At 42.7% G+C, this 22140-nt stretch overlaps 1 protein-coding gene across 1 annotated transcript; it reads left to right on the top strand.

Moving 5' to 3' along the window:
- The first annotated feature begins 3641 nt into the window (after window positions 1–3641).
- On the top strand, window positions 3642–20519 carry LOC110487115 (soluble guanylate cyclase gcy-31). The gene is made up of 17 exons (XM_036945773.1): window positions 3642–3993; window positions 4655–4831; window positions 5138–5270; window positions 5390–5564; window positions 5692–5783; window positions 6013–6270; window positions 9558–9756; window positions 10428–10550; window positions 10867–10987; window positions 14458–14587; window positions 14926–15072; window positions 15398–15544; window positions 15774–15930; window positions 16649–16758; window positions 18519–18608; window positions 18848–18966; window positions 19209–20519. Exons 2-17 carry the CDS (start codon window positions 4704–4706, stop codon window positions 19609–19611), a joined length of 2532 nt encoding a protein of 843 aa, XP_036801668.1. The 5' UTR covers window positions 3642–3993; window positions 4655–4703; the 3' UTR covers window positions 19612–20519.
- Window positions 20520–22140: the final 1621 nt, after the last annotated feature.

The raw sequence follows: 22140 nt of genomic DNA on the forward strand, positions 1-22140 counted from the left end.
ATTCTACAATGTAGAAAATAGAAAAAGAAAAAAAACCTGGAATGAGTAGGTATGTCAAAACTTTTGACTGGTACTGTATACTATATATAAATTAAAATAAAATGTAATTTATTAATTCAGTCATTCAGATAGGGCGATGGGGAAATCGTAATGCTAACAATGCTGTGTGTGTGTGTGTGTGTGTGTGTGTGTGTGTGAATGAACAGAATGAACAGGGAGGAGGAATCAGTATACAAAACCATGGTAGAGCTGTCACAAGCCAAGCCGAAATTGGATTAGTGTCACCCTTGATAAGGAGAAGGGCAAAAAAAGGAAGAGGGAAAAATTGGAAGAAGGAAACGGCTACTTTTTTTCTCCCCCTTGCAATAATTTAATTTCAAATTCAGGGCACTGAACGCATAAACACACTGTTATAGAGCCGGGTAAAGTTAATGGAATATTTATATGCAGACTCCAGAATATTTCTTTCTTTTTCTCAGCAGTCAGTTTTTTCCTTCGTTTTACAACTGCCTTTGTTAGGCTTTGACACCAATTCTGCACCTCCAAGAGGACTGTGGTTCCATTGGCGGCTGTTGAAAAGGCCTTGTAGAGAGCGAGGGAATGGGAGCTGTGATTTGTCAGGGACTATTAGCTTCTCACCACACCGACTCACATAGAAATCAATGCAAAGGAATAACGGACCGCCCCACACCATGCTTTCTAAACTGCCCTGGAAGACTCAATAAACTAATGCAGAGAGGGAGGGAAGATAAGAGTATTAGTTATTAGTGCGACCCATAACAATATAGCTAGCTACAATACAGCATCTCTGCAGGGATGGGGGAGGAGAGAGAGAGAGAGAGAGAGAGAGAGAGAGAGAGAGAGAGAGAGAGAGAGAGAGAGAGAGAGCGAGAGAAAGAAAGAGAGAGCGAGAGAGAGAGAGCAAGAGAGAGAGCGAGAGAGAGCGAGAGAAAGAGAGAGAGAGAGAGAGAGAGAGCGAGCGAGAGTGAGCAAGAGAGAGAGAGCGAGAGAAAGAGAGAGAGAGCAAGACAGCGATAGAGAGAGAGAGAGAGAGAGATAGAGAGAGGTGAATGTATGACAGATGAGTGAGTGAAAAAAAGAGTGTAGAAAGTGGGGACAAGGAAAGAGAAGAGCGAAAGAGGGAGAGACAGATAGACAGACAGACGTAAGAAAGAAGATAGCGAAAACTCAGAACTTAAAGGAGGGTGGAGGGAAGGGGAGAGAGTGATAGAGTGAGAGGAAGGGAGAATGGGAGGCCCTAGGAGGATAAAGCCACACAAGTCACCCCATCGACATTGTTGTTAACATTCAGTTAGAGTAGCTGCTACCTCTGCCGCTGTGTATACAGTAAAACCAATAAGAGGCTGGTATCATGGGATTGAGGGAGAGAAATATGGCACATTGTTGTGCTGGGAAAGCGATGAGGGAGGAGATTGAGAGATGGGAGCCGGATAGATTCCTATTAAGTATTCAACTACAGGGCACAAAAGTTACAGCACATTCAGCACCGTAGCTGAGATTTCCATTTACCCCACCCTGTGAATCATCCATACAGCTTTTGCGCAGTCACGGCCCAGTTATACTACAGGATTTGCAATTTTATCAGGGGCCAGAGGCAGTGGCAGTATGGAACAGAATGTTAGGCTGTACTGTTACTGTCATGATGTGGCATCTGATAAGTTCAGGTTTAACACAGTGGAAATGTTTCAATAAGACCCCCACCTATAGCATTTGTGTTTCCATCTGCATGAAATTACAATAATGGCATCGAATGTTGATATACGGTCACTATTTATACAGTCACTATTTCAATGGAGCAGACCATTTATGCAGCCAACTCGGGTGTGCTGAATCAGGTATGCACTATGCATGGTCTCTTCCACCTGGCACCCTTGTGATCAAATCATCCACCAGTTAAGCTGGTTGAGGCTGATAACTCCTAAAATAACAAGCAAGGAATGGGGGGGGGGGGCTGTGAAAAGTAGCACTGAGTGCAGATGACAGGATCAACGTGTGGTGCTGCACACTACCATTTCAGATATCATTTGAATGGACTTGGCTGCTTTCAGAAACGACAGTCCCTTTACACAAGTACTACATGATGTAATATAGCTGAAATCAAAGCAAAATCACGAGTCATTTCCCCTTTAAAATAATTGCCTTGGACATCTGTGTGGAGAGATACTTCTTGGCACCAACAGCACATTGTTATCTTCCTCCATTTCCCAGGTTAGAAGAAGCAACAGACATCCTGGGTCGCTCCTGCACAGTTGTAGAGAGGCCATTAAATAAGACAGTAACACCTGGAATAAAGGGAGAGGCGGCGAGAGAGAGAAAGGGAGGAACTCCAGCACTGGCAGGAAATGTGGTAGAGGATGCTTAATATCACACAAAATAAAATAACTACCTCTGGTTCACCACACACCTGTCATATTGTTGTAGAGAGTGGGAGAGGAGGGGCCATTTGTGGTTGGAATAGGTGAAGTAATCTTGTTGAAGAAGAAGTTTCACCATGTACAGGAGGACCTGGCCGGCTAACGGCTAATTTCAGTCATTGATTCAGTAAACAATGTTAGCCTACATTTGGTTACGGTGCATGAATAATACACAAGATCCCTAATTAAAACCCATTTGTCTTTGAGTTTCCTCTTTGTAACAACAGGTAGGCCTTGAAGAGCTGTAGCTTATGATGAGAATGGTTGACAGAGCAGACAGAACTTTGGTGGTCAAACAAGTTGTTCTAAGATTATCATAGGCAGTCACAGGAGCATTATGGGTTTGAAGTAATTAGGTGCAGCTACTATGAAAAAGTGTGCAAGCAATGCCGACTGGAGCTTCACTTACAGCGGTGGTAGTTAGTGATGGGTCTTTCGCGAACGAACGGCTCTTTTTGAACAGATTTTTTTTGGTGAACGTCGGGAGCCGACTCGAATCGCTTCGGAGAAAGAGCCTTTCGTTTGGCTCCCTGATTTGCATACTGCACTGCTTTTTGATTCTCTAACGAGGGTGACTCCAGACGGCAGAAACACATAGTGGGGAGAGTGCGTCAAAGTGGTCCACGCTTCATTTTTTTGCAGGCTACATAATAATTTGGCCAAGTAAAAATGTATTTGAACGCGCATTTCACGATCTGACATAATGGTAGCCTACCTTTTGTGCTTTCTATTGGATATTTGCTATTTGTTTCATGGTTCTACGTAGATGTTAAGCATTTTAAACGAAGAGGCGTTTGGGAACCAAATGAGCCGGCTCTTTTACGTGAACGGAGCCTATGAGCCGGATCACCGAAAATACTCGGAATGCCCATCACTACTGGTAGTGTAGTTTCTCTCTGTTGACGTCCATTGATGTTTTCATTTGAATGGAGAGCGTTGTAACCGTGCCCCCTAGCGAATATTTAGAGAAAAGTAGATGAGCGCATGAAAACATAATCAGTTGTCGGTCGAGCATATTCTGTCTGTGTAATACAACACAACACACAGAATACGTGTTACACAGACAGAATAGACTCGACCGACAAGTGAGTGAGTTAGTGCGCTCATCTGCTTTTCTCTAAATATTCGCAAAGGGGCACCGTCACACTGCTTTGCAACAGAACTAAAGCTTCGAAAATTAAGTGTTTATACAGTATTTGTATAATTAGCTTGCTTCTGCGCGCGGGATGCAAGTCCCCACAATAAGCCCACACACTTTTCCTTTTGGCATTCATAACCAAGATCCAAACACAGACTTACAGCACAGTACACACACACATTGGCCTGCTATGCCTTCAGCGAGCTAGAAAGTCACCACTATTACCTTTTCTTTGGTACCTGCCAGAAACATGCCTTGGCACACTTATTTTCGGCCCTGTCACCCATTGACTTGACAGAGAAGTGTCTGAAGAGGGCCAGTGTCACGAGCAGGTGTTTGGCCAGTCAGAGCAGGGAGCAGCATTTTGCCGTTCGCTCCCACAGTTGGACCAGCGAATTACATACCACTGAGGGACTGCAGGTAAGGGACTCATATTTTCACCCTCTTCTTCTGCTTTTTCTTTTGGAAAACTTTTGATATACTATGGGGAAACATTTGTGTTAGCTGGCTAAATGTTGTGGAACATCCGGACAATTTTAGGTTCGAGGTGCCATAGACTAGAGGCAGTACTGTGCAGTGTAGTGTCTTATTTAAAGATGAGTCTTTAAAGGATAATCTTGTACTATTGTAAAAGTCTTCTGATCAACACTGACAAAAAGAGTATTGTGTAACAGTGTGCAGAGGTAGGGAGGTGTTTGAGGAGGTTACCAGACACTCAAACCTCAGGGTAAGAGTGTAAAGTAACTTATTGTGTCTGTATATGTACACATGATTTGTGTCCATGTGAAAATGTATTTGTGATATAGGTGTGATATTGATTTTCTCCTTTTTTACTCATCGGTTAAATACTACACGTGAAGTGCAAGTACTGCACATGTGCTAGTAGAGTAGAGCTGTGTGTAGAGCAAGATGTTCATCTTTCTCAGGAGACCCAAAAGGGATGATTTATTGATTTTGGAAAATATTTGTGGCAATGAATAATGAGGGACTTCATAGTTTTTAACATCTCTAGTTCATCCTATATGCAAAATGACTCAGACTGCAGGTGTTTTACACTTCTTCTTTCCTTACCATTCCTCAGTAAAGCAGTTAAACTTGGCAGAAATCTGGAGGTTCCCAACCCCCTTAAGATGTACGGCCTGTACTTGGAAGCGGTGAATGATTATATCAACGAGTCGTACGGAGAGGATGTATGGAGGCTGATAGAGGCCAGGGCAGAGATACCGCATCTCAAGTTTGTCCGCCATCAGATGTACAAGTACGGCCATATCCCATCTTAACTGTCGGGGCAAACTACATCTCTGTACCCATCATATGCGTCATATTTACTTTATATTCTAACTTTACCAGGAAGGGAAGTCACTTGAGGTTTCACTTGAATCTCTTTCCTGATAACTTGTTGTGCTTTGCCAAGTCTATCATAGACCATCAATGCATAACACACACACAGACAACAGGTCAATGAATGCACTAACTGTAAGTCGCTCTGGATAAGAGCATCTGCTAAATGACTAAAATGTCAATGTAAATGTCATATCTAGGTATCTTCCTTTTTCCCCTGCAGTGACAACCTAATCCTGCGGCTAGCCAAGGCAGCTGGTGAGGTCCTAGGGAAGACCCATGATGAGCTCATGTATGCCTTCGGGGTTTACATGGTGAAGAGGATCGGGAACTATGGCTACGAGAGGATTCTCAAGGTGACCTAGTGACTAGTGGCCCTCCTCAAGTGTCACTAGGCATAATTGGCCCTAATTAATGATCAATACACTGGTGTGTGTGTGTAATGTCATTATTTATCCCTTGTCCATTCATCCAGGTGTTGGGGCGTAATGTGCGTGACTTCATCAATGAGCTGGACAACCTGCACGAGTACTTCCGCTTCTCTTTCCCCAAGGTGCAGCCTCCCAGCTTCTGTGTGGAGGAGGAGTGTGAGACCAGCCTCACCCTGCACTACCGCAGCACCCGCAAGGGCTTCACCCAGTTTGTCAAAGGTAGGTAGGGAGCACCACAGAGGACAAACATAGCAAAGCACTAAATTATATTTGGTAATACTATACATAGGATGCATGTCACATCTCCAAACTGTAAAAATACTTGTTCTCTCTTCCCATACTGTAGGCCAGCTGTCTCAAGTGGGAAGGCAGTTCTACAATACAGACATTGAAGTTGAGATCCTGTCCAAAGAGGAGACTGAGAAGATGACATATGTGGTATGTACTGTACTGTGGGCATCTGCCTATCTGAAGCTACTTCTTTTCAACAATGTTATGTACACCCCAGCGCACATGCAAGTAACTCCTCTGAACTAGGAGTGCATCACTTTCCAAGTGCTACTGTTTGCCCCATTGTCAAACAACTTTAGTTTCAGGCCCCATTGTCATGATACGCACAACCTTAAGATCCTCACAGCTGCGTTGCCGTGATGTCTCTTTGCCACAGATCTACAAGATGAACTTTGACAACGCTGCCTTCAAGCACCGCATGCCCCAGCAGAAGACGGCCCCAGGGTACGAGAAACTACCCATGAAGAGGGGCATCTTTTTCGACATGTTCCCCTTTAGTGTGATCTTCCGCCGGGACATGACCATGTACCGCATTGGGGACGGCCTAAAGGAGGTCTTCTCCGACCTGCAGGGCAAGAAGGTCAACGAAGAGTTCACCCTGGTGCGGCCCATGCTGGAGTTCAGCTGGGACAACGTGAGTACAGGAGGGGAGAGAGAGTGGGATGAGGGTTCTGTTACATTTGGTGTGATTTTTCCACTTTCGTAAGCTATTGTTGTCAATCCAGAGAGTTTTTTAGTGGATATTTGCATAATTTAGTAACATTCAACAACCCCCTTTAATGGTCCCAAACATTGAAAATCATGAATTTCATCACATTGGATGATATTTGGATGAAATCAGTTCAAAGTAGGGTAACCCAAGTATGAAGAATGTCTGTAGCTGGCACATTGATCATGTTTGATCATAAAGTTACTGGTCCCCTCCCCCTTGTCAAACACTTGGATTCAGTCAGGCATTACCAAGGATTTACTTCCTGCTTTATCCAACGTCACATAAAGCCGGAAATGTAATACACCAACGGTAGCGTCGTATCATCTTAAAGTATTTAAATATGTACCGCCCTAAAACCATAATTGCATGTGTTCCTACGCCTTGCTTTGGCTTTGTTTACAAACCGTAGGCAAGCTACTAGTAGCTAGCTCAAGCAGAACATACAACCAAATTATATATATTTTGTAAATATACTGGTAGCCAACAAGCTACTTACCAGCATGCTGGAAAAAAGCACATTGTGACTGGATGCCATAGTGTAAATTTAACGTTACACTATTTTCTGAAGAAAGAAGACATCCGACAGCAGTGTCTCATTTTTATTTTGGGTGGACAGGCTTCACCGAAAATTACAATTATGTCACGGGTGTGCAGTCCACATTTTGAGCGAAGTTGCTTTATCAATTGGGGAGAATATTCGATTGGTCTTGCCAGGAAGCTAATCCTAAAGACGGATTCAATACCATCATTGACAGTGGAACAGTGGGTCTTGAAAGTGCTGAGTGTCATTATGATTTTCACTTTTCATCTCCTTTTGGTCTTTTCACTATCTTCAAGCTGTAATGATAGACATTTTAGAAAATTCAACATCTATTTTGTCTGCACAGCTTCCCATTCAACCACCACAGCAGGAATGCTGTGATACAAAATCTGCTTTCCAAAGGCAAAGAAGGGGGGGGGATATGCTGTGAAACATGTGAAGACAGACCCAACATACTGTAAGCCATTTATTAATTTCCAGTGGTGGAAAAAGTACACAATTGTCATACTTTAGTAAAAGTAAAGATATCGTAAAAGTGAAAGTCACCCAGTAAAATACTACTTGACTAAACGTCTAAAAGTATTTCGTTATAAATATACTTAAGTATCAAAAGTAAGTATAATTGTTAAAATATTTTAGTATCAAAAGTAAAAGTATGAATCATTTCAAATGACTTAAGCAAACCAGACGGCACAGTTTTCTTTAGATTTTATTTACTGATAGCTCGGGACACTCCAATACTTCAGACATATTTTCAAACAAAGCATTTGTGTTTAGTGAGTCCGCCAGATCAGAGGCAGTAGAGATGACCAGGGATGTTCTCTTGATAAGTTTGTGAATTGGACCATTTTCCTGTCCTTCTAAGTATTCAAAATGTAAAAACAACTTTTGGGTGTCAGGGAAAATGTATGGAGTAAAAATTACATTATTGTCTTTAGGAATGTAGTGAAGTAAAAGTGTTCACAAATATAAATAGTGTAAGTCCAGATACACCAAAAAACGAATTAAGTACTACTGTTAATTTAAAGTCTGCACCAATTAAGCATTTTAGGCACACAAAAATTCAAGATACAAACATTGAAACGTTTCACAAAAAAGTGCGCAACCAAATATTGCATATTTGCAATTGAGTACTTCAAAAACACCAGAAAACACATTGTAAAATGAATAGATCACTACATCAACGAATCGATAGCATCATAACTAGGAACAGTAAATAAAAAAACATTAAAAAAACATTTCAAAAACATTACCGGCTATGTAGACAGATTCCTGGATCTCCTCTTCAACAACGTCACGCTTGATCCAGCATGTTTACAGTATGTGGGGAAGCTGTGTGTGCTGTCCATCCCAGGACCCGTTTGCCCAGTGTGAGAGTTCTGACAAGGAGGAGGCCATAGTGTCCCGCTTCAATCTTGGAGGTGACTGAAGTCTGCTTGATTGAAGCGGGGTACATGGGTCCCCCTCCCTTCCCCATCAATCTCTGTGGTTGGTTGCATTACCTAAAGCCTAAGTAATTAACTTTTACATGATATGATATCACATTTTGTTAATTCCTATGTTTTTTTTAGCATTTGGATGGGAGATGAGTGTTACAAATTGTATGAATCAATGGGGTCCTGGACACTAGGGTGGCTGGGTGCCTATATTAGGCTTATGGCTCTAATTATTTATTTTATGTCAAATGATGTCTCACATTTATTTCTCACCATTATTTCTCATGAGTGTTCATGTTGATCAATATTTTGGGCTATGCTGTCCTGTTGTAAATGATCAAATAAATGTCTGATCAATACATACAATTCTGAACATAGTTATTTATAATGCAAGCATTTCACTACAACCACAATAACATCTGCTAAATATGTGTATGTGACCAATTTTTTAAAATTTGATTTAATGCAGAGGCACCAATAAATTGTCCAGTACACTTATTGTATGCTGTTTGTATATTCTCTTATGTGTAAGCTTCTAAGATCACTCAGGCTTTACTATTCTTGTGAAGAAGTGTATCAGTGAGCTGTATTCTGTAATTGGTTATAAAACAATAGAAATGCAATTGTGTATTACTGCTGTTTGTCTGATATCCAACCGTTCTGTTGACTATGAGAGCATTTTGCAGAGAAAATAGGTTGAGCCTACAATTTAGGCTAGGAATGACATGTGGCCCATTGTTTACCTGGTCATCAATGACATGTGGCCCATTGTTTACCTTGTTACAAAGACCACAAGGGCATTTCAAAGAGCTGTCAGTCAAGGCGAGCTCATGAATATAAGCTCCCTGCCCACTCAACCTGTTCTTTCAGGCTTCCAGACAGTTAGAAATGAGAGAAAAGGTAACATATCTTCAATTCTGAGCATTTTAACAGTGTACAAATATTATGGGTGATGTTTTTGTCATTCAAAGGCTATTTTTACTTGGGAAATAGGATACCTGTGCGGGACCTTTAAGCATCACCATGTCCGCATGTATCAGGGCCAGTCTCAGAATAAAGAATCTCAGAGTAAGAGTGCTGATATAGGATCAACATTGCCTTCATAATCACAATAAATAAGGTTACATGGACAGTTTGGACCTGACCCTAGATCAGCATTCCTACTCTGAGACGCTTTGTGAATACGGGCCCTGGATTTGACTGAAGTCATCTGTTTCCATGCTTCCCCTCAGATCTACACCCACCTTAACAATGTGTTTGAGCTACTGTCCAAAGCTGTGGTGGAGAGCAAGCAGAAGGTGAATGTCCCTAAACTGAGCAAGGAAAAGGAAGACGAGGGAAAAGAGGAGAACGAGAAACCCAAACGAGAGGAAGAGAGAGGTACAGAGAAGTCAAGGGTCCGCCCGTCGCCACAGTCAACCGACAGGAGAGGGGAGTACTTTGTCCCTAACAATCTCTAGCACATGTCTAATGTTTAAGTGATTTTAATTCATTAAGGTCCAATGCAGCTGTTTTTATCTCAATATCAAATAGTTTCTGGGTAACAATTAAGTAAGTTACTGTGATTGTTTCAACTAAAATTATCAAAAAGAAAGACAAATAGCTTCTTAGTAAAGAGCAATTTCTTAAACAATAATTTTGCTAGGACTGTCTGGTAGTGGGGAGGGGAAAAACTAGCTGTTATTTGCAGAAAGGTTTGGAACTCTTTCTTATTGGTCTATTCACTTAACTTACTGCCTGGTGATGTCAACAGGCAGGCCAAAACTCCATCCCACCAAAAAGGCTGACATTTCAAGCAGTCCTTTCAAACAGCTCTTACACTAAAAGGGTATTATAATAATTTTCATAATTTCACAGTATTATTCCAACCTCATAGTGTGGAAATATATGTAAAACACAGGAAAATCTCATTTTTGACTGCACTGGGCTTTGAAAGTCTTCCAATATGTGTAACAATAAATAATCTCTGTCAGTGCTGTTATAAGCATGAGTGAAATGCATAAAACAAATGTCACTCACTCAGCCACCCATTCTCCCTCCCTAACTCAGTCATTCCCTCCCTCCCTCCGTCATTCATTCCCTCCTTTCCTCTGGCCCATTAGATGTGAAGTCTGTGGAGGAGATGAAGGGGGATCAGGAGTTCAGCAGTGCTCTGACTCAGTACAACAGCTCAGCCAACTCAGGGGGAGAGGACATCGAGCTGCTCGCCTTCCAGACTGTCACCGGTGAGAACCCCTTCTTCCTCGCCCTCCACACTTCTTTTTATCTATCTTCCCACCTGTCCAGCTCACCAAAATAAGCTTACATGCTACATAGCTTTGTTCTCCTAAATTTGACAGGGGTACAGAAATCCACCTCAAGGCCAGAATCAAAACAGTCAGTGATTGCCCTGTCTATTTTGAATGAAGTATTAACTATACCATTTTGAATAACTAGAGTGTAAATGGTCTTGGAATTGTTGGTGACAATTCTACATTTCAAACCAATGTTTCCAAGTTCTATGTCTGTGGATGATGCCACCCTTCTCTTCGTCATCCCCAGGGAAGTGCAGTGAAACCATCTTTGAGGATATGAGGGAACCTCCCAAGAAGCCCCTCCACCTGAAGGGTCAAATGAAGTACGTCCCCCAGTGGGACTCGCTCATCTTCCTCAGTACGCCCATGTAAGACCACCCACAACATCCTTACAGTACCTAGTCATTATCTGACTATGAAGGCAATACGTAATCCAATTCAAAACTTGCCTTGAGGCTACAGCTATGTGATGCCACGGTCAGACGTGCTTACAAAGCAACCAAAAAAGGAGAATCCAAAGCTTCGATAGTATAAAAACAAACAAAACGGTATTTTACAAACAAAGATAATTTCATCGACTATAGTCCATCCAGGCCTACCTGAGCCATAACACCAAACCACAAATTAGGTATAGGGAAGGGGAACAAGGGGGTGTGCCCAGGTAAGGCTCAATTTGGCAAATCTGACCATAATTCTATCCTCCTGGTTCATGCTTGCAAGCAAAAACTAAAGCAGGAAGTACCAGTGACTCGCTTAATACGGAAGTGGTCAGATGACACGGATGCTACGCTACAGGACTGTTTTGCTAGCACAGACTGGAGTATGTTCCGGGATTCATCCAATGGCATTGAGGAGTATACCACCTCAGTCATCGGCTTCATCAATAAGATAAGTGCATTGACGACGTCGTCCCCACAGTGACCGTACATACATATCCCAAGCAGAAGCCATGGATTACAGGCAACATCCACATCAAGCTAAAGACTAGAGTTACCGCTTTCAAGGAGGGGGACACAAATCCGGACAGTTATATGAAATCATCAAACAGGCAAAGTGTCAATACAGGATTAAGATTGAATCCTACTACACTGGCTCTGACGCTCGTCGGATGTGGCAGAGCTTGAAAACTATTACGGACTACAAAGGGAAACCCAGCCATGAGCTGCCCAGTGACACGAGCCTACCAGACAAACTAAATGCCTTTTATGCTCGCTTTGAGGGAAATCAACACTGAAGCATGCATAGAGTACCGGACGACTGTGTGATAACACTCTCCATAGCCGATGTGAGCAAGACCCTTTAAACAGGTCAACATTCACAAAGCCGCGGGGCCAGGCAGATTGCCAGGACGTGTACTCTCAAAGCATGCCAGGACCAACTGTCAAGTGTCTTCACTGACATTTTCAACCTCTCCCTGACCGAGTCTGTAATACTTACATGTTTCAAGCAGACCACAATAGTCCCTGTGCCCAAGGAAGCGAAGGTAACCTGCCTAAATGATTACCTCCCCGTAGCACTCACGTCGGTAGCTATGAAGTGCTTTGAAAGGCTCGTCATGGCTCACATCAACAGCATCATTCCCGGATACCCTAGACACTCAATGTGAGTAAGACAAAGGAGCTGGTTGTGAACTACAGGAAAAGATGGGCCGAACAGGCCCCCATTAAAATCGATGTGGCTGTAGTGGAGCGGGCTGAGAGTTTCAAGTTCCTTGGTGTCCACATCACCAACAAACTATCATGGTCCAAACACACAAAGACAGTAGTGAAGAGGGCACAACAACACCTTTCCCCAGATCCTCAAAAGGTTCTACAGCTGCACCATCGAGAGCATCCTGACCGGTTGCTTCACCGCCTGGTATGGCACCTGCTCGGCATCTGACCTTAAGGTGCTACAGAGGGTAGTGCGTACAGCCCAGTACATCACCGGGGCAAAGCTTCCTGCCATCCAGGACCTATATACTAGGCAGTGTCAGAGGAAAGTCCAAAAAATTGTATAAGACTCCAGTCACCCAAGTCACAGAGCGCCAAGTAGTTCGGTACCGCACGGCAAGCGGTGCAGGAGCGGCAAGCCTAGGACCTAAAGGCTCTGTAACAGCTTCTACCCCAAGCCATAAGACTGCTGAATTAATCAAATGGCCACTCTGACTATTTACATTGAACCCCCCCTCATTTGTTTTTACACTGCTGCTACTCACTGTCTATTGTCTATGCATATTTACTTTACCCCTACCTACATGTACAAATTACCTCAACTAACCCGGAACCCCTGCATACCGGTACCTCGTTATTGTTTCTTTATTGTATTACTTTTTATTATTTTATACTTTCGTTTATTTGATAAATATTTTCTTAACTTGAACTGCATTGTTGGTTAAGGGCTTGTAAGTAAGCATTTCACTGTTATATTCGGCGCATGTGACAAATAAAGTTGGATTCGATTGCTTTCAAATACCCATGATTACCATAATAGAAAACCCAAAACATGATTTCTGTAAGGACAGACGCTGCACCCGGACCCGACGTCACCAACAAAATCAAAGAACTCCCTGATGCTTCAAATTGTGTTGTCAGCCTTCTGTAAGGACAGACGCTGGGAGATGAGAAGCAAGTACAGGGACTGAATATTTAATAAATAACCGAAATGAAACAAAACACGGACAATGTCTGGACAAGGGAACCATAATGACATTAATGCTGACTCGGGAAAGAAACTGAGGAAGTGACAGATATAGGGGAGGTAATTAATAACGTAATGAATCCAGGTGAGTCCAATGAAGCGCTGATACGAGTAACGATTGTGACAGGTGTGCGTAATGATAAGCAGCCTGGAGACCTCAAGCACCAGCGTGGGGGAGCGGGAGCAGACTTGAAAGATGTTTTACGATTCTAATAAGACAAACCATAAATGTTCATAATGATACTGAACGTAGGGGAAGTTGGCGCTTACCTTAGATAACACTTACTTTAGATATTCCTTACCTTATGGTGTGTCTTTGTTTATTAGCATATGAAAATAATAAAAACAATGACATGCTATATTTATAATATTACTATATGCCTATAAATAGTATGCATAATATATATTTGGTCCAATGTTTCATGAGCTGAAATAAAAGATCCCAGAAATGTTCTGTATGCACAAAAAGCTTATTTCTCTCCAATTTTGTGCAGAAATTTGTTTACATCCCTGGTAGTGAGTATTTCTCCTTCGCCAAGGTAATCTATCCACCTGACAAGTCTGGTATATCACGAAGCTGATTAAACAGCATGATCATTACACAGGTGCACCTTCTGCTGGGAACAATAAAAGGCCACTCTAAAATGTGCGGTTTTGTCACACAACACAATGGCACAAATGTCTTAAGTTTTGAGCGAGCTTGCAATTGACGTGATGACTGCAGAAATATCCACCAGAGCTGTTGTCAGAGAATTGAACGTTAATTTCTCTACCATAAGCCACCTCCAACATAATTTTAGAGAATTTGTCAGTACATCCAATCGGCCTCACAACCACGTGTAACCACGCCAGCCCAGGAGCTCCACATCCGGCTTCTTCACCTGCGGGATCATCTGAGACCAGCCACCCAGACAGCTGATAAAGCTGAGGAGTATTTCTGTCTGTAATAAAGCCTATTTTGTGGGGAAAAACTCATTCTGATTGGCTGGGCATGGCTTCCAATTGGGTGGGCCTATGAACTGTAACTCAGTAAAATCGCTGAAATCGTTGAAATTGTTGCATGTTGCGTTTATCCGCTTTCCTCTACCTTTCCAATCCATTCTTATCTCCCTTTCTGCCACTCACCCCATCCTTGCTGTCTCTCTCATTCCTCTTCCAGTATAGAGACAGTGGAGGACATGATTAAAATGGGCGTCTATGTGAACGATCTGAACCTACACGACTCCAGCCGAGAGCTCATCTTAGCTGGAACACAGCAGTCGGCTGAACTTCAGCTGGCTCTTGACCAGGTAAGTCATACACATTTCATATAAACCACATACCACCTTTTAGAATAGGAATAGCACACAACCGTACTTTGGTACATTGTTAACATTATCAGATAACTCCTCTACTAACTGGGCCAAGTTTTCCTCATCTAAGAATGCAAGACATACTACTATACCCACACACAGTCCTGCTCATAGGCAGCTTCATTTTCAAAGTTACAAAGAAAGACATATGTAGTGTATACTTCACACTGAAAGGGAGAGGCAAAGGCCATCTCAAGGGCGGGGCTGGATTTGAAGAAGGATGAGGAGTTAGTTGACTGACAGCTCTCTCTCTCTGGTGGCTCCTCCCACTCCAGGAGCAGCAGAAGTATGCCCAGCTCCAGGAGATCATCAAGAAGCTGGACGAGGAGAAGAAGAGAGGAGACTCCCTCCTCTACGCCATGATCCCCAAAGCTGTGGCTGACCGGCTCAGGAAGGGTATCACGGCCCTGGAGACATGCCAGGTACTAACCCACAGCCATAAATTTACAGATACATATACATATATACAGGATGCATCCAAAATGGCACCCCATTCCCTACATATTGCACTATATAAGGCCCAGGCTCTGGCCAAAAGTAATGCACTATATAGGCAATAGGGTGCCATTTCAGACACAGCCATAGAATTTGTAGAGGAAACTATCCTCCATGTTGGCTCAAAACATTCAATGACAATAAGGCTCAATTGGAATCCAACGAGCCACCTCAGTTCTGTCAAGCCAGAAGAAACACCACAGTAAAATGCCAAGCATTTAAGTGTGCTGGTATTTCCTTTCCGTTTCCCAGGTGTTCCCGGACGTGACCATCCTATTCAGCGACGTGGTGAAGTTCAACGAGATCTGCATCCACATCACGCCCATGCAGGTGGTGGACATGCTCAACGAGATCTACATCGTCTTCGACACGCTCAGCGAGAAGCACAACGTCTACAAGGTGAATGACTAGGACAATACAAAATAAGGGCCTCTGTGGGAACAAATTCCTGAATACTCAACCAAGGTTGGCTGGACCAAAAAGGAGAACACAGACTCTATTATCATGCATTGAGTGGCTGTAGCAATGTTTTACAGAGTGGAATATTTAGTTTGTTTCATTGGTAGGATATAATTTATACAGTAATGCTTCTAAACATACAACTTGACTCTTATTCCCCTGGGTTCAGGTGGAGACCATCCGAGATGCCTACATGGTGGTGGCAGGCGTGCCCAATAAGACAACCTTCCATGCCCACCACATATGTGACATGGCCCTGGACATGCTGAGCTCCATCGACCACCTCAAAGACCCCTCCACTGGAGACAATATCCAGATCAGAGTTGGTGAGCAGAGACCATTGAAATACAATCTAGTCACTCTATTTCTATGGCACAGACAGTGTAGACAGGAGTGGGCCTTACCGTAGAAATATAATCACTACATGCTATCTGATTACAAACAAACTGTACCTGTAATACGTTACTAGCAAAAATATTGTATTCCGATTACAGATATATTTGAAAAACTAGATGATTACTTCTTGGGTTACTTTTAAATTCATAAAGGACGATTGCGGAACAAAATACATTATGACACCTTTCTGTTTTCTCAATGACATTCAATTCAACATTGAAAAAAAGCCGCAAGTTGTTCCACCTGAGCGAGTCTGACCACAAGTCAGAGACCACTAGGTTTGATGGATCCTTTTTGTCTTCCTTTAATGCCTCTTTGGGGGAAAGTAATTCAAAAGTAACCAGATTACGTTACTGAGTTTGGGTAATCCAAAAGTTACATTACTGATTACAATGTTGGTCATGTAACTGTAACAGATTGCATTTATATAGTAACCTACCCAACCCTGCATATGACAGACATAAAGCATACACATACTGTACGGTGTCTCTTTATAATCCAGTCAAAAGGAAGTCAAAGACTTGATATTGTCTAGCCATCCCTGACTGTGCTCCTCAGTTAATGCTGCCAGATTTATACTCCTTAAGGCACCCTGAATCTAGAGCCACTGACCCAGGTGGCTCAACATTGTGTGTTGCTTCCCTTCAGGGATCCACTCAGGGATGGTGGTGGCTGGGGTGGTGGGGCTGAAGATGCCTCGCTACTGTCTGTTTGGAGACACCGTCAACACTGCCTCCCGCATGGAGAGCAATGGGGTGGTGAGTTCTGACATTAGAACATAACCTCACTATAGGGTAAATCCATTTGAAATCAATTACTTTTTGACAGCATTCCTTTTTATTTAAACAAAAGGTTCCATACATGTTCTATTTCTTTGATTGACACCCACTCTGTATTCAAGAGCATGTTGTGTCTCAACCAATGGCGGTCACAACCAATGTTCCCTCAAAAGAATGTAGGCACTGAGCAAATTTCAGGTCTGCTGAGCGCAAACCTGAACGTTGTGAAAATTATGTACAACTTCCGGCGTGCATTTACTGTGAACATTGATGCTGAACCCGGTTTAAGTTAGTTTTGACAGTGGTCAAGTAGGCTACTGTGGCTATTTGATCATAATGTAGGCCTACCAGAGTGGCCTACCATCAAAAACAGAGAAAATGCATCCCATAAAATGTTTACATTGAAATAGCTGTTCTATCATTGAGCCTACAGTAGGAGCCAATCTGTGGTGTTCAATGTAGGCCTACATTCCATGAGACTTCTGAAAAAAAACATGCAGGGCTTGACATTAACCTGTTTATCCACTTGTCCTCAGACAAGGAGGTGACTGAAAAGTATGTGTTGTTTGATGCAAGAAACCACTTTACAAAATAAAACCCAAAATTATTCCCATACCATTATTACAGAGTCAGACAAGTTATGCTACCCTCTACCTATTGATTACTTAGCTTATTCAAGCCTGTCTCAAAATACAACACTGCCCCTTTAAGACATTAAAAAAATGTCTTTACCTGACTCGCTTTTCAAAGATGTCTTGAAATGCACACGTTTTGTGCTCTTGTAGGAAGCAATCAATAACCCATTGCTGACTACAAATTATCTATAATTGGGCTAATAACTTACTAACTAGCAAAGGATATGAACAAATGTACAAATGTACACACATTGCTACATGTAGCTCTTGCTTTGATCTCAAAACAAGCACATCTACTCATGACCGCTCATGCTGTAAAAACAGTCCAGTTCAAAGTGATTGGCACAGATCCATATATAGCAATGGTCTATTTGCATATCGGCCAACTGCAGCTCTGATTGGTTATGCCGCACTGGTCTGTGTAGAGTAAGGGCCTGAGTTGTGCCTGTCATTACAATAGAAACCTACTCCGATGTGTTCTGCCAACAACAAAATGTCTTGCATACTTAGTTTTGTTTCGGTATATTGCCTTGAATGTGGCAATTGGGAACATTGGTCACAACACAAAAAACCTTTGATGATGTCAAATAGGGTCTAAGCTACAATGTATGTGAATATTTAAAAAAATCTGAGGTTACACATTTTTTGATCATTGACGTTTAAGGTTAAAATAAATTACATACTTTAAAAAAATAAATGATCAAATGGTTTGACAACCCTGTTTGTAAGCTTTTAAATTATACAAATTATCAACCATTTATATTTTCCAGTAACATGGATGTCTCATGGTATGGTGGGGTATGCAAAATAGGTCAACTTTGATCAACTTTATCTCTTGAAAGTTTAGGCATTCAGGTCCATAGGTCGCGTTCTGAGCACTTCTACAATGGACACATTTTTATGGAAGGATTTGTTCAAATGAAAAGGGGTGCTGTCAAAAAGTGATTGAATTCAAATGGATTTACCCAATAGACGCAATCAATTAGCACTGTATAGCAAATAATGTATTTCGTAAGTAGGCCGCAAGTAGATTAATGCGACATTAAGTGAGCTGAATAGTTAGCACTATGTCAGCCATCAACCTCTGTGTGTCTGTCTGTACAGGGCATGCAGATCCACATAAGCCAGACCACCAAAGACCACTTGGAACATGAGCCCTACATAATTGAGGAGAGGGGAAAGATCTTTGTGAAGGTATGTGTACGATGTTCCATCATGGCACTGTGATGCTCCACCTGCCAAACAGACAAACATGAACCATACTAAATCCATTTTTTAAATCTTTCAATTAAAATATATTTTGATCTCTTCAGGAGTTTTATCAAAGTTCAAAAGTTGTCATTTGCGGCCCATCCATTGGCTGAGTTGACAGGTATTGAACAAAAGGACCATGAACACGGTACTATTTCTGCCTAAATTCTGTCCATTCACAGGGTAAAGGCTACATGAAGACATATTGGCTGAAGGGGAAGAAGGACCTGTCGTTTAAGACTCCAGCAGAGCTCCGCTACAGCAGTGAACAGAAGGACTCAGAGGACAGGAGCTCCAATGGGTAAGTGGAGCAGGGGAGGAGGCAACACCAATCTCTTCTGTAGGGTTATACTGCAAGATGCCCTATCTCATATGACTGCGAACTGTTCATTGAACTTCACTTCTGTATAGTTAGTAAGGTTCCAACATCAGCCTGTTTGTGGAGCGAAGGGCTTGCATAAGAAAAACACACCTGCTACTAATTTGCTTTGCTTTTGTACATACTGTATGTGGTCATTTTCTTTTATACATTCCAACACACAGGTCCACCTGCACCAACACCAAGCGCTCCACCTCCAACCTGAACATTCCCAACGAGGAGCAGGCAGAGGGCAAGCCCACCCCCACAGAGCTGCCTGCAGAGCCCTTACCTTCACTAGAGGGCGCCCCCGAAGACTCTACAGACCCCACCGAGCCACAGGAGAAGAAAGTAAAAAAGAACACTAAGAACAACAACAAAGGGGGTGTGGCCAAGCCCGAAGCTCCTCCCCAGCAGGTCAATGTAGTGCAGGAGAGTGCAGTTCTTCCTGCTGTTGCCCAGGAGACCCCCACTGCTCCCCCGGCCTCCGCCGCCCCAGTGCTCAACAACAAGAAGAACAGCTTCAGGCAGCACACCAAGCTGCCCGCCCACCTTCCCATGCGCAGCACTTCCTGCTGCCTACTGTGAGAGGAGAGGCTAAAATAATGTGACTGCATTATTATCTTATTGACAGTCCTGTGAAGGCAAACCTGAAACTGACCCTAACCTTGAACCTCAACCAATTAGAAAATTCAACATGGTTTCGCTGGTTAGTCATGTCGTTTTTAGTTTTTCCCTACTGTGAGATAGACCAGGCCAGAGTTCAAGACTTCTCAGATCATGGGCCAGCCTTCATGTTCGATATATTGTATGATGCCCTGGTGTCTATCCTATGTTTTTTCTTAGGCAGGACCTGAGGGTCCCCACAGCAATATTCAGGGCAGCCCACACCTAATGTAATGTATTAATCCATTTATTCAAGGTGGAGTAACAGAGGTAGACAGGGCGACCCACCTCACCTAAGTAATAATAGTGGAAACATTGATGCTCCTAAAATGAAACAAATGTGACATTGCTGAAAAGGGAAAAAACATTTATCTTCCAATAAATATATACCGATACTCATGTCTTGATGACGTGTTAAACAGTGGGCCTTTTTTGGTAATACAAGCACCTGGCTAATGTTATGGATTTCTGCATGTTGTTGATAGGAAACAGGTCAATAAATGTACAGTTCATGTACTATTTATTAAGTTATTACCGTCGGTGAAAACACCTTTTCTAATTACAGGATCACAATGGATTGGTATACAGAGTAAGATGAGATGTCAAGAGATGGTTGTATTTTATTTGCATAAACTAGTTCTGAGAAGTCCGACACAAGTTACAGTTCTGATACTTTAATGATGGAATAATATTGACTTTAATAATCATTTATATAATAGCGCTTTTCCTAATGCTGTAAGTGCTTTACCTTTCTGTTTTGTATTTGTAATTTGTTGCACGTTTACTGTATGTTAGCACTTCTTTGTCCATAAAAACTGTACAGACAAACACGTCACGTGTTCATTTCCTTGTTGATATCTTTAAAATGTTTTGCTTGACAATAAACACACACACAAAAAAAAAGTGATTCGCTCACGATGTCAGAGGGACAGCTGAGACAGCTGAGATTGTGTGTGCTCAGAGAACAGGTAAGCACCAGTCAGAAAATACTAAATGTGCAAAATGTGGAATGAAAAGACAGTAAAGTGGACAAAGACACTGAGCTCAATTAATGTCCAAATAGAAATCCCATCATGACAATTATTTCATAATCTTATTCTAGATTAAGAATGTCTTCACTAAAGTGGGAGGCCCAATGTCCTTGATCTTTTAACTAAGGAGGTAACAAATTATACATAAGCTGTGCTCAAAGAAAATGTACGGTGCCTTCAGAAAGTATTCATACCCCTTGACTTGATTCCATATTTTTGCAGTGGTAGCCTGAATTCGAAATGGATTCAAAAATATATAAACTCAGCAAAAAGAGACGTCCTCTCACTGTCAACTGCCTTTATTTTCATCAAACTTAACGTGGAAATATTTGTATGAACATAACAAGATTCAACAACTGAGACATAAACTGAACGAAGTTCCACAGACATGTGACTAACAGAAATGGAATAGTGTGTCCCTGAACAAAGGAGGGGTCAAAATCAAAAGTAACAGTCAATGCAGCTGGTGGCCATACCAGATACTAAGTAGTGCAGTGCATCTCCTCCTCATGGACTGCACCAGATTTGCCAGTTGTTGCTGTGATATGTTACCCCACTCTTCCACTAAGACACCTGCAAGTTTCTGGACATTTCTGGGGGGAATGGGCCTCACCCTCACCCTCCGATCCAACAGGTCCCAGACATGCACAAAAGGATTGAGATCGGGGCTCTTCGCTGGCCATGGCAGAACACTGACATTCCTGTCTTGCAGGAAATCACGCACAGAACAGGCAGTATGGCTGGTGGCATTGTCATGCTGGAGGGTCATGTCAGCATGAGACAGCAGGAAGGGTCCCACATCAGGGAGGAGGATGTCTTCCCTGTAACGCACAGCGTTGAGATTGCCTGCAATGACAACATGCTCAGTTCGATGATGCTGTGACACACCACCCCAGACCATGACGGACCCTCCACCTCCAAATCGAGTACAGGCCCCGGTGTAACGCTCATTCCTTCGACGATAGACGCGAATCCGACCATCACCCCTGGTGAGACAAAACCGTGACTCGTCAGTGAAGAGCACGTTTTGCCAGCAATGTCTTGTCCAGCGACAGTTGGTTTGTGCCCATAGGTGACATTGTTGCCGGTGATGTCTGGTGAGGACCTGCCTTACAACAGGCCTACAAGCCCTCAGCCCAGCCTCTCTCAGCCTATTGCGGACAGTCTGAGCACTGATGGAAAGATTGTGTGTTCCTGGTGTAACTCGGGCAGTTGTTGTTGCCATCCTGTACTGTCCCGTAGGTGTGATGTTCGGATGTACCGATCCTGTGCAGGTGTTGTTACACGTGATCTGCCACTGCGAGGACAATCAGCTGTCCGTCCTGTCTCCCTGTAGCACTGTCTTAGGCGTCTCACAGTACAGACATTGCAATTTATTGCCCTGGCCACATCTGCAGTCCTCATGCCTCCTTGCAGCATG

Source organism: Oncorhynchus mykiss, chromosome 2 (assembly GCF_013265735.2).
Source record: "Oncorhynchus mykiss isolate Arlee chromosome 2, USDA_OmykA_1.1, whole genome shotgun sequence".
In the NCBI taxonomy this organism is placed as follows: Eukaryota; Metazoa; Chordata; class Actinopteri; order Salmoniformes; family Salmonidae; genus Oncorhynchus; species Oncorhynchus mykiss.

Excerpts from the sequence above, each read along its gene's own strand:
- LOC110487115 (XM_036945773.1), top strand. The coding sequence starts at position 4,704 with ATGTACGGCCTGTACTTGGAAGCGGTGAATGATTATATCAACGAGTCG. Across the intron at positions 14,588-14,925 it reads TTCAGCTGGCTCTTGACCAG|GAGCAGCAGAAGTATGCCCA; the intron begins GTAAGTCATACA and ends CTCCCACTCCAG. Across the intron at positions 18,967-19,208 it reads GAGGACAGGAGCTCCAATGG|GTCCACCTGCACCAACACCA; the intron begins GTAAGTGGAGCA and ends TCCAACACACAG.